This window comes from Triticum urartu, chromosome 7 (genome assembly GCF_003073215.2).
Source record: "Triticum urartu cultivar G1812 chromosome 7, Tu2.1, whole genome shotgun sequence".
Lineage (NCBI taxonomy): Eukaryota > Viridiplantae > Streptophyta > Magnoliopsida > Poales > Poaceae > Triticum > Triticum urartu.
Genome location: NC_053028.1, coordinates 81,977,029 through 81,989,257, shown reverse-complemented (window position 1 = coordinate 81,989,257; position 12,229 = coordinate 81,977,029). Strand labels below are relative to the sequence as shown.

Genomic DNA, 12,229 nt, shown 5'->3' with positions numbered 1-12,229 from the left:
CGGCAACTCCGCCTCCATGCTGTACGCCCAGGGACACCGACGCATCTCAGCCAGAGGATCCCCTCATGAAGAAAGGAGGAGGGCCCGCCGTCCGCCGTCCGCCGGGCGAGCTTCGCTCGCCGGCCTCCTTCGGCGGCGGCGGGGAAGAAGGGGAGGAGGGAGGTCGAGGGCGGCGGCGGTTGGGGCGCCTGAGTCGCCCCCCTGGAGGCGACGCGAGCAAGCGCTCCGTTCCTAATGCCCCAAAAAAAGAGAGGATGAGACACTGATCTTTGCCACGGTGCCTATAGGACAAGTATATCTCGTTCCTTACTGCTCTGTTCTCGCTCAAAAATCACCAAAATTAGCATAAAGAGATAAACTTCCAATCCAGTGGCATCTCCAGTTCTTCCTGATAGTGCCTAGTGTTAATCTGTTAGGTGCAATGCTCCAGCTGAAATTCCTAATGATAATTTATCAATCCTTTCAGGCTGGAAAGTTAAAATCCATCAATGCTCTGTATGTTGGCGTAACTGCTGTGATGTGGAGTCCACAAAGGCTTCTTTCATGAGCATGACCGACGCAGTGGCAAATCAGATCACAGCACTCTAATACTGCAAATCCATAGAGCAGCATGAATGACATAGTGTTTCAGGTAAATTTGATGGAGACAAAACTCAACTTTGTACTTTCCTCATGCATGCATATAGCACTCTCAGAATCTATATATTATGGTTGATGTTATTTTATTTTGTAGCCTGGGCGAAACCCCCATTTTTATTAGCTTTTGGTAAACGAAAATAGTATCTCAAGATCTATTATCCTTGATTACTTACCTGCTAATTCCCTTGAGCAGGACAACCAGAAGTATGGTAGCAGCGGCGACTGCTGGTTCCTCTTGAGATCAGGTTACGTCGACCCAACCTACCAGCAGAACTCGGTCATGAAAAATCTTTTAGTTACATTTCTCATTTCTCCGACCAACGCCCCTTCTGCAGATATATTTCCTCCAAGCTTTCAAGGTGATCGGTCCATTTGGAAGGTATGCTCCATCTCTGTTTAATTTCATCCCCAACAATGCTCAAATCAAATGCACAAAGTACTTGATCTAGCCAAACCTCTGTTTTGCTTCACAAATCGATACGTAATTGCTTTGATGGCACTGCTTAATCTGAGGCGGAGAAAAAAAACGCTTCCATCATCTCCCCTCTCTGTATTTGTCAAGGATCACACTAGACACTGATTTCGTGTCTGTCAGGAATCAAGTGCCGGATGACGTCAGCTGCAGCACTGTTTCGTTCTTAAGCAAACGAGAGTAAGCAGATAACTACTCGTTCGGCTGCTCACTAATTTATGGATACCCTCTTGTGTGTATAGAGTACTTGTTTGGTATTCTGAAAATTATCTTGATTTGAACTCCTGTCAGAGTTCAGATACCACTCTTTGATGGGAGCGTCAAGAAAGTCCGAGCTGTTACGCAAATCCGTATGAATGTGTGCCCTGGTAAATCTCCCTACAAATTGGGTGGATGATATGCTGATAATATTCAGCTAAAATGCAACGCTAATGTGATCAATCAACGTAACTGCAGGTTGGGATCTCTGAAAGCATCCACAAAATGAAGGAACCAATGCCATGAACGTCAAGCAAAGTCAGAACTCATCACCACGGCATGTGATGACTGTAGTGTGGAAGTAGATGTAATATGTCAGAACTAGATTATGCTGTGACGACCGTCTCTTTCCCTAGAGATTTTTCTCTACATGTGTTGTGTCAGTGCAGGCAGATTTTTCTCGACACGTAGATGTCAGTAGGAATTTTTATTAGCCCTGCAAATGTGCAGATTGTACCTTGGCTGTGAGAGCGTCTGTGTGTGTTGGCATAGCCTGTCCGTGTGCGTGTCGTTGAGAATGTTTGGAATGGGAGTGTTTCGTCAGTTAAGGAAAACGCAAAGTCTGAATTCCCCTGTCTCCTTCTCTGCCCAGTCCCCTTTCTTCTTCTCTTCACGCATAGCAGGCCGAGTGTTAAAGGAATGAAGCAAAACTTGGGCTTATTTGAGGAGGGATAGTGCAACTGGCTAACACCGAGATACTTTCAAACTCTGGTATACTGAAGCTTGCCCCTAAAAAAATGCAAATCTGTAACGTGGAAGCAGAACTTACAAAATGGTCCTTCACAATTTACTTTGCTGCGATAACAATTCGTCTTCAGATCATGTTATTACGACTCTAAAACATAAACTATCTTTGGTGCGTTGAAAAATTCAGCTCCATCAGAATTCAGATACCCTTTCCTGGGCTTCATTTTTTTTTCTCCCTCTTCATTTGAAGTTCTTTATTCCGGTTGACATGTTTAGATTCCAGGATCTCAACGAACTGTGCATAACGTAGTGCAGTTCTAAGCATGCAAGTATGACTGGAGGTCTGAAGCGCCAAAATTAGTTAGGCGGCATATGTGCAGTGCAGACGTTCAAAATTATTTAACCGCGTGGACGTCGACTCCTCAAAACGGAGAGAAGAAAAGGTACGAGCTATAACCCTGAGGACGCACACGCTCTTGAGGAATCGGCAGTTGTTCTGGCGTGCTTCAAAACTTAGAGCCTTACTGAAGGTTGAAGACATAGTCTTTTTCTAGGGGGTTAGGTCTTCAAGGTAGAAAATGAAACTTGGTTGTGTTCTCGATCTAATTCAAAATATTTTCAAAACAACCCGCTTGGATCAAGAGCTAAGATCTTTACTCATGTGAAAGATCCAATGGACCTACTATAAATAGGGGACCATTGCGATAATTCGATCTGGAACCTGAGCTCAGATGCACCCAGTGAACAGTAAAATAAAAAAAGTAAAAAATCTATTTATTTTTTTTTGTGGTGAAAGATGCATGAGTGTGATGTTTCGTGCCAAATTTCAGAGCATTTGGGCATTTGAGCAGCTCTCAACAAAGAAGACAAAATCAAGTCTAAAGTCTAAACAGTAAACTTTTTTCTTTTTGCTGAGAGCTTATCAGATGTCCAAATGTTCTCAAATTTGGCATGAACATTACACATTCAATCATCTTTCACCACAAAAAAATGATTTTTTTAAATTTGTATAATATTTTAAATGATTTTACTGTTCATGTTGAGCCCGGGAACCAAATCGCTGCTTGTGGACCATTGCCTCTTTCCTTGCCTTCGTATGAGAGCAAAGTTACTAGAAAGAGTAGTTGGTCAAGAGAGGATCCACCCGAGTAAGTGTGTGTACACTCTTGTGTAATTGTTCCCGGTTGTAATAAAATTAAGAGCACTTGAGAAGTGCAAGTCTCGCTGCGTCCTCTTAACTTTTGTTTGTTTGTTTGAGGGAAGCGTCCTCTAACTATTTTTTAGTACACAATTGAGTTGTGGTTCAACTTGAGTGGCTCGGCCGCCCAAAATCACAAGAGACTTGCTCTAACATGAGCGGCCAACCGCCCAGAAGATAGTCTCGCTCTGACGTGAGTGGCTTGGCTGCCCAGAAGCTAATAGTGCATTTAGCAAGTGGAGTTTGTGGGTCCTCATATAGTGGGTTTAGGGTCACCACAAATCTCCACCGTTATCATAAATAAAATCACTAATAACTGGAGTCAGTGTTTATATTCCAATAACCTTATAATTGGAGTCGACATACTGAAATATATAGGTTGCAACCAAACATTTAAGCTAGCCGTCTTTGCTGGAATTCACGTGTATAGATAGACAGCTGCAAGCTTTGCGATTGAAGATAGAACTTTGAAAGAGAAATTGCACGCAGTTACAAACACAATAACTAACAGAAGAATAATTTATTACATATATACCGTCTGCAGCCAAACAGTAAGTCTTATAGAAGAGGAAACAGAAAGGATGACTGTTTGTTTCTTGGCTTGCATCAGCTTTTAATCATACGACACATACAGCTACATAAAAATCCAGTGGTCACAACGCAACTCACAGCCAACTTAGAAAGAGCAGAACCAAATGGACATAAGGAAACGAACATTGTGCAGATGAAGGTGTTGATGAAGTAGGAAACTGGCCAGTTCAGTGATCTTGAGGTACTTGAAGCTTGCCATGCGCGCACGTATGAGTGATGACCCCATCGTCAACTAATTAAAGGAATGATAACCCTATAATAGTCCCGGAGAGTACCAACACAGAAATTATCGTTCGACTAAATAGATATACGCGCGGAAGCACGGTGCGGCACCATTTTCGGGCACCAACCCTTTTGATCAAGGTCCGTACGCTAAGAAACAGCATGGCGGACATTGCGAGGTGCGGTAAAGTGGCTAGAATGGCAAATGCACAGGCAGTGATGGCGAACCTGAAACCAACTGGAGAAGCGACCACATAGACCCCCGACATAAAGACGGCGAGCATACACAGTGCGGCAAGCTCGAGTAACAGCCATCCAACTGCAAGGTGGTTGAAGCGTGTCCTCCTGTCCGCAACAGAAAAGCCTGCCAATGTGCAGCAAGACGTGGCTGCCGCCGAGAAGACAAATGCTAAGGCGTCCGAGACCATGAACGCTTTGTACACGTGCATCCTTGCTCTCCTGAGTGTGCTGCTCGGGTTGCTGGAATCGATATAGATTTTCGACACGTTGAAAGGGGCCGCAAATGCTACGTTCAGGATAAGCACCGCACAGACGGCCATGAGCCCAGCTGACTTGCTAATTGCTTCGGAATTCTTCTCCTTGTCAGCTTCTGTGAAGTTGGTAGAAAAATGATCCCGCCGACCAGTGCCATGTTCAGCCTTAGCAAGTAGAAGGTCATACGCTATCCATCGCCGGGGCTGGAATAAGAGGTGTAGTATAAGTCAGAGAACAGATGAATGTGATTGTAAGAGCATTCCAAAGAAAAAAGATACACGAACGAGTTACAAGAAGAGAGAAAATCCTAGCTACAAGATCATAGCCGTCTACTTCCTAAGGCTGAACGTACAATTAATAGGTGAAATTTCAGTTTTATATATGAAAAAAAATCCAAACTCACAATTATCTGCAGAAACCCCCTCTTGGTAGGGTTTCTACCTCCCACCATAGTTATATTCAGTTTTCTTGTAGTACATGAAAAGTACGTATGAGTATTCTTACGTGCATGACTCTCAAAGAACATTTGAACAGCCATGCAATAAATTAATCTTTTATATGACAAAGTGGCAAACACATCTCAATGGCAAACCAACTAGGAAAAATCTTGACAACACACGCGCGCACACCTTGAAGAAGATAAAACACGGTAGCTGTGCGGCACCAACGATCCACCACCACGGACGTGCCTCGTCCCACGCCGCCCTTGGACAACCAGCTCCCGACATATGGACACAGCGCACAGAGAGCGTGGAGCGCTGCCTTGGCCACTATCGTGTGGACAAGCGCTAGCGCGACCAGATCGCCGCCACCAGAAAGAACCTCCAAAAGAAGAACGGCCTTCCGCCCTTCCGCCGCAGTTTTCACATGGAAGCCCGCCATGCAACCATGTGGGACGCGTCCAATCTCAGGGTTGCTTGATGTCACCAGCGATCTCATGGAGATTCACGTCGTCAAACGTAGGCTTGAATTGATTAATGGAATTCTGTGTGCTTTTAGCGGTGTGTAGCCGTTGTCCACTAGAGGAAATAAAAACCCTAGAGCAGCTGGGGGCAATGTGTGAAGTGAGGGGCAAATGTCTGAATTTTGTGATTGTCTGATGGATTGCAACCTCACCGACTGGACTTTTCGGGTTAGGGCATCTCCAACGCCGGCCCTTAAACCTCCTGCATCCGTCTCGACCGCGCTGTACGGACCGTGAAAACCATCCAATGAAGCCCTGTATAGGTCCGCGACGTGGTCCGGACGTACTTTCTCTCGCAAACTGAAGACAAACGTGTGTGTGTGTGTGGGGGGGGGGGGGGGGGGGGGGTGGAGGGGGGCTTTGCGGGAGTCCGGGTCGCTCCCAAGTTTGACCACACTAGCCCATCAAAAAAAACCACCCGCCCCTCCCGCACTTTCCATCCCACACGCTGCGCCAGATTCAAGCCGGTATTGATGCAGTGGTGATTTGACCGGACGGGAGGGCGGCGCTGACAGACGTGACTTCTCGGGCATCGTCGATTCAATGGGGACACCGCGTCTCGAGGAACCAAATGTGGCCGTTGTGCCGCATTGATGCGGGCTGGTCGTCCATTCGCATGGGCCTTACCGTGGCTATTTAAGCCGTGCGCCGGTGACGCACAGAGACGCACTCCCCCTCCCCCATTTCCATGCCCGAGCCCCTCCTCCTCTCCGACCCCAGCTGAGGCGATGTCAAAGTCGTGGTGCTCCGCGCCGGCAGGCGGAGTAGGTGGAAGCTCCTCCTCGGATGGTTCTTGGCACCGCCACCCTCGCTCTCCAGGCCCGTCGGCGCTCACGGCAGCCGGGTCCTCCATTGATGAGGAGGACCAGGTGCCGCCGCAGCAGCTGCCCCAACTCCTCAAGGAGGCCGCTCTGACGGACGAAGATTTCATCCATCAGATCAAGATAATGACGGAATGGTCGCTCTGTTACATGGGCCTGTCGCCGCCATCGCCGGTGTGCGTGAAGGAGTAGCCGTCGTGCCCGCCGCGCCGTTGCGTGAAGCGCGAGCCGGCATCCCCGCTCCGGCCTATGAAGGAGGAGTCAGCCTCACTCCAGCACAACCGTGGCGTCCAGATTGGACACCGCGTGAAGGAGGACCCGGCCTCGCACCGTGGCATCCAGATCGGACGTTGGGTCAAGGAGCCGGCGTCCCTGCCATGCAACCGGTATGGCCGCATGGACGCACCATCGTCGCCACCGCATCGCCATCAAGGAAGAGTTGCCGCCTGCGATCAAGAAGGCGCGGGGCCGCCTCCTCCACTAACTCGGAGGATGCAGTTACGGCGGTGCCTCGGGCTCGAGGGTCCTTGTCTCCAAGACAAAGCGTGCGGCTCGGAAGCAGGCGAGGTACGACCGGCGCAATGCATGTCGTCGCTCCGCGTTTGCCAAGAGCGACGTGGCGCCGGACTGGGTCTGCAACGACCCTAACATCGCCACCGCGTGGGCGCTCGACCGCTCCGAGACCACCGCGGAGACGGCCGCCAGGCGATGTCGCCGCCTTGACAGCGAGCTTGCCAAGATCGGCGAGGAGTGATCGCTTAACAACTGCTCCGCCAACGCCAGTGCGGCAAGGCCATCGCAAGGGCTCTGAAGGACATGTCGGCAATGGCCACGACGGCACTCCGCACGATGCAAGAGGAGGCGGAGCGGCTCCTCCACGAGCGGTGGGCAGCCGCCGAACAAGGCTACCATGGCCCTCCGGCGCCGTTCAGCCGCTGGAGGGACCACGACGACGACACCATTGGAGACAGCGGTGCGGCAAGGCAGGTTGGTCATCCGATATAGGGTTTTTTTTTGTTTTTTTTTAAACTGTCAAAATATCGACATTTTATGTAAATTATGTCCGAACTCCAATGAAATCCGTCTGGTTCGATCGAATTTCGTCCAATTAGTTCAAACTGTTAGCTAGATGTATGCAGGCAACGTTGGATGACGGCCTCCCGCATTCATGTCCACGGTCCCTCCCTGTCCGCAGACGGATGCGAAAGAAAATTTACGGGTCGCTGTTGGAGATGCCCTTATGACTTCACTTGGAATAACAAGAGAGAAGGTGACATCTGTACAATATAACCAAGGTTGTGAAATCCCTTTGGCTCCTGAGTTGCTCTCCCGGGGCGACTCGTGGGTGACTAAACCCACACCGCCGTCATGCCTCTTCTCTCCCCCACTCCTTCCCTAACCCTCCACTAGTTTATAGAATACGCTTGCCACAACTACATTTTGGCAAGCCGCGCCAAAAATATTCTAAAATTTGAAGAAGAAAAATTCAGTGGCGGGTGTTGTCACCCGCCCGCCACACTTGCCTTCAATAAGATAATTCTTGCGAAATGTAGCAAAACAACCAAAATAGTTTGAAATTTGACCATGGGGCTTCCAATGGTGTACGCTAATCATGGAAAAAGGTTTGAAATTGAATTGATGTATAAAGGTTGACTTCAGTTAGGCAGACGGTGATTTTCGTTCAAAACCTTACACTTCGTCGAGGGTGTTCAGTTTGTATATGAAGTGCATCAAGTTTTACCCTAACGCTCAAAAAATTTCACTACAGCCCACAGGGGTCCTATGAAGGCACCATAGGATCTTCTCCGTGCTTCCCTTGGGGCTGGACGTACACGTCATCACGGTTGGTAGGTGCACAACCGGTGATGTGAGTGGTTGGCGTTGCGACTCGTGCAGTGACGATGGTGCTAGCGTGAAGACCTAGGTCGCGGCTTGTCCTTCTGATGTCGATGGTCTGATTCGTCAATGGGTGCGCCTATACTTGTTTCTCACTGTGACAGAGAAGTTGGAGCTGTGTGCGGCGGGGCCTCGGCGGCAACAATGACTCCATAGGGTGGTTTCATCAGAGGATGTGTTGGACTAGGTTGGTGCGAGGCTTCCAACTTTCTCTAGTGAAGCGCATCAACAAAATCGAAGTTGCCGGTCCTTGACGTCGGTGATCGACGTTTGGCTATGGCTGACGAGGTCCTTTCCTTGGTTCAGAGGGGTCTCGATGGGTCGTCGGTGGCGAAGTCGGAGTCGCTTGCTCGCGGAGAGGTGATGACAATGACATTGCAGACAACCTCGATGGTGTCGTCTCCTCGGTGGTGTGTGTGCTCTTGTGGGTGCCAGGTCGGCCGTAGTGCCCTTTTATGTAGGTGTGTTGTAACGGTATTCACCCGGGTTTCTGTTAATTAACCGGTCAACTTTATCCTATTTTTTTATTGAATCGCGCACTAAGGACAGCGTTTCAAAAAGAATGGCATGGCATTTTGTGGGATTGTTTTTTTAAAAGCGATATGATATCTTATTTCTTTGTCAGAAGTGCATGATGCAATCACACATTGACCATCTCTCCTCTAATAGAAAAAATATATTTAACAGAGAGAGACTATATGCACATACTTGCATAAATGACACGCCAGGTGGGATGCCCAAGGATGCAAGATCTCGAGGCGTGCACTCCTCCTTATTTATGGGACTCAAAAAGATCTGCCTCATCCCCAGTAACACTCGGAAGATGGACACATTTCCTTTCAATACAGCCAAATGAAGAGCCGTATTCCCATCTGCATCTCTGGTGTTAAGAATTCCTAGGAACCTTTGCCCTGAGCATACATACCTTACTACATTGTAATTTTTTTGCTGGACAGCAATGTGGAGGATGGTCTGGCCAAAGTTACTGCATGGCCAATAGCAATCGGGGCAATGCTCTAGCAACAGCTTGATCATGTCAAGACATCCATTAGCAGCTGCGACATGTATGGGCAGTGCTCCCTCGGCATCCCAGAGGTATCCAGCGCTTGCGTCCCTATCCAACAGAAGTTTTGCAGTAGCTGCGTACCTGGTCCTCCAGCGTGATGCCAAAAGGTGAAGTGGCGTGTTCCCATATAGATCAGTCTTCTTTATGAGGTTAGCATTCCACGCCACGAGATGTTCACTGATCTCTGCAATTGAGGAAGAACACACGCATATGCATACAGTGAGAAGAGAGTATGGTGTCGAAAGGAAGATGAGAAGAATTAGCTTATGTTTTGATTGGCGGTCGAGCTAGCACATGCACCTGTGCTGCGGTATCGAAGAAGAACTGCAGCATGCAGAGCTGTCTTCTTTTCAGGCCCAGCACAGGATGCCGCATATCTGTGATCTTGTGGCCTTTCAGTGAGGAGCTGAACCATTTCAAGGTTGCCTAGAGTTGTAGCCAAATATAGAGGAGAAACACCTTCGTTATCCTCTATTTGCACTAGAGCACGGCATCTGCATCTGTCCCTAATGTATTGCACGTTGACATCCGCCGCGATCAATCTACTCGCGACTTGTCTGTTCCCCCGCCGCACTGCGTCGTGCAAACATGTTTCCCCGTTGCACTTTCTTTCACTGAGAAGTTCCATTTGCTTCTCAGGGCTTCCAGACATCGGTATGAGAAGATTGATCATCTCGGGTTCCTCGGTGGCAGCCGCACAGTGCAAGGGAGTCTCCCCTCTCCTGTTCTTCGCTGCTACATCCACTAACATGGCCCATCCATTGGAAATGGCACGCACTAGTTCAACATGCTCTAGTCTTGCTGCAATATGGAGCACTCCGTCCCAATCAGATGTCACTCCTTGGAGAAGCCTGGATGTCCTTGGAGGTGGCTGGTTTTCATCTTGCAAAAGTTCATTAAATCGCTGTACATTGCCTTCTGTTACTGCCCTTCGCAGATTATAGTCCATCATGTGCCTTTCTGACTTGTGCTGAATGTCTTCCATTCTCACGTCACCTTCGCTATTGAACAGAGTGTCTGCGATTCAATTACTGAAGAACTTGTGTTAAAATAGCACTACGAGTAATTACAGTTACAACCATCATGATTCATGGTAGACAAGTAAAAGATAACTCGTTAGGATGTACTACTACAATCTGAGTCAATTGACTTCAAACTACAAAACATACTATTCCTCTAGCTAATTCCCCGTCCTTCCGTAGAGGTATCCAATACTAAGAGCCTGATTCGTCTGTAGCCAACTTTTGCCATGCTAATCTTGAGGCAAGCCAAAGTCAGGGCTCGCCACTATTTCGCAAAAGAAAATCAAGCACAGGCCCAACTAGCTGCTAGCTCTCTGCTAGTTCCTGATCTTGTCTTCGATGTTCAGTGCATAATACTCCTTCTTGGAGCTTGCTTGAAGAGATCAAGGAGGAACACATGGTTCCTGGCCCCTTGTGGCTACGATTTGCTAGTTTTAGATCACTACTTTAGTGATCTAGACGCTCTTATATTCTTTACGGAGGGAGTATATGCTAGGAAGACTTTATTTCGCCATTTCGATGAAACATCGCCACGAAATTTCAAACTAGAAGCAGATCATTACGACCCTACCAGAAACAGCAACAAGATAAATTTTGAGACAAACTCACCGATATATATATATAGAGCTCTCCAATCCTATATCCTAGAATCCATACTGAATAGGAAGGAAGCCTAACATTTTACAAGATGCAAAGCAATAGTACAGGACAATAATATTTTTCTGGTGGCCCTGTTCACAAAGGCAATTGATCTGCATTGAGTATAAAGATAGCACAAATCTTTTGTAAGAAGAGATATTATGAAGTTCAAATAACTTACAAGGCAGCTTTGAGGTAGGAAAGAAGAGCGTCCGAAAGTCATAACAAGCCCGAGCGCGGCACCTCTGTTAAACGTAGCAAGTTGCAAAGGCATGTTAGCAAGTACAAATCTCTTGGCCTTTCAGATCTTAAGTAGAGTCAAGTAGCCAAACAGCAAGGATAACAGTGGACGGACGTTTAAAAAAAGATGCTTAAAGATATTATTATAACTTGATTAGTTTAACCATCTTCAGTACCTAACACCGAGGGCCAAGATGCAAGACAAACGCGCGGTAAACTGTGCACATGTACACATCGTGTGAGAATAATCAAGCATCATTGTTTTAGCTAGGTGATAAGGACGTAGGGTTGTTCCTTAGCTTTTTTTTTTAAAAGGAGGGTTGTTCCTTAGCTAGCTAAGTCAGTTTCCTAATCTGAAGCATCTCAAATTGACGGTGTTTTTAGGACCATTGAGCTAGCCCTGAGATCCAACAACCTATCAAGACAAAATTAAGGGTGGTGATTAGGGCTGAACACGAGCCGAGCAGGTCCAGCCCGAGCAGCTCGTCTTGTGCACAGCTAATGTGTGTGCAAGCCGGTGCTTGCGTGCGTGGGGGCGGCGGACACTTGGCTAGGCACCATACGAGGGACGAACGGCAGCATCGGCGCGTCCGCCGTCAGTGCCGAGAGCGAGCCGTCCAGTGTCGGGCGCGGCGAGGACGACGGCGACATCCGGCGCGACAAGGAGGACGACGGCTACACTCTACACAATCAAGTAGAAGCATTCATCCCTTCATCCTTCTAGCTAGCCCTACATCCATCCATGCATCCATCACATGCGTGCGCAGGCATGCAGGGAGCATGTGTGGTGTCGTCTGCCGTTCGTGCGCCTGCGCAGGGGAGCGCGCGTGAGTGCCGAGCGTACGTGTGTGCGCCGAGTTACTACTAGGGATGGGGAGGAAGGAGAGAGTACCTGCTCGTCAGGCCATCTCCATCGCGACCCTAAAACATCCGGGTCTGTCCGTTTGAGTTTAAACGGACAAATAAAACAGCCTAACGCGCAACCCTTCTGTAAAAAGATGCCCGCTTTTGGTCCGTTT

The 12,229-nt window shown here is 48.1% G+C and overlaps 1 protein-coding gene across 1 annotated transcript; it reads right to left on the bottom strand.

The window, feature by feature from the left end:
• Window positions 1–3,819: 3,819 nt before the first annotated feature.
• On the bottom strand, window positions 3,820–11,259 carry LOC125524038 (protein ACCELERATED CELL DEATH 6-like). The gene is made up of 4 exons (XM_048689115.1): window positions 11,152–11,259; window positions 9,610–10,340; window positions 8,952–9,493; window positions 3,820–4,765 (listed from the first exon to the last, which is right to left on the bottom strand). The coding sequence occupies exons 2-4, from the start codon at window positions 10,292–10,294 to the stop codon at window positions 4,082–4,084; spliced, it is 1,911 nt and encodes a 636-aa protein (XP_048545072.1). The 5' UTR covers window positions 10,295–10,340; window positions 11,152–11,259; the 3' UTR covers window positions 3,820–4,081.
• Window positions 11,260–12,229: the final 970 nt, after the last annotated feature.

What these genes read in the sequence shown, in the direction of transcription:
- LOC125524038 (XM_048689115.1), bottom strand. Translation starts at nt 10,294, where the DNA reads ATGGAAGACATTCAGCACAAGTCAGAAAGGCACATGATGGACTATAAT. An exon ending in TCTTCGATACCGCAGCACAG is followed by an intron (nt 9,494 to 9,609) that starts GTGCATGTGCTA and finishes CCTCAATTGCAG; the next exon opens with AGATCAGTGAACATCTCGTG. An exon ending in CTGGCGTGTCATTTATGCAA is followed by an intron (nt 4,766 to 8,951) that starts GTATGTGCATAT and finishes CTCTTATTCCAG; the next exon opens with CCCCGGCGATGGATAGCGTA.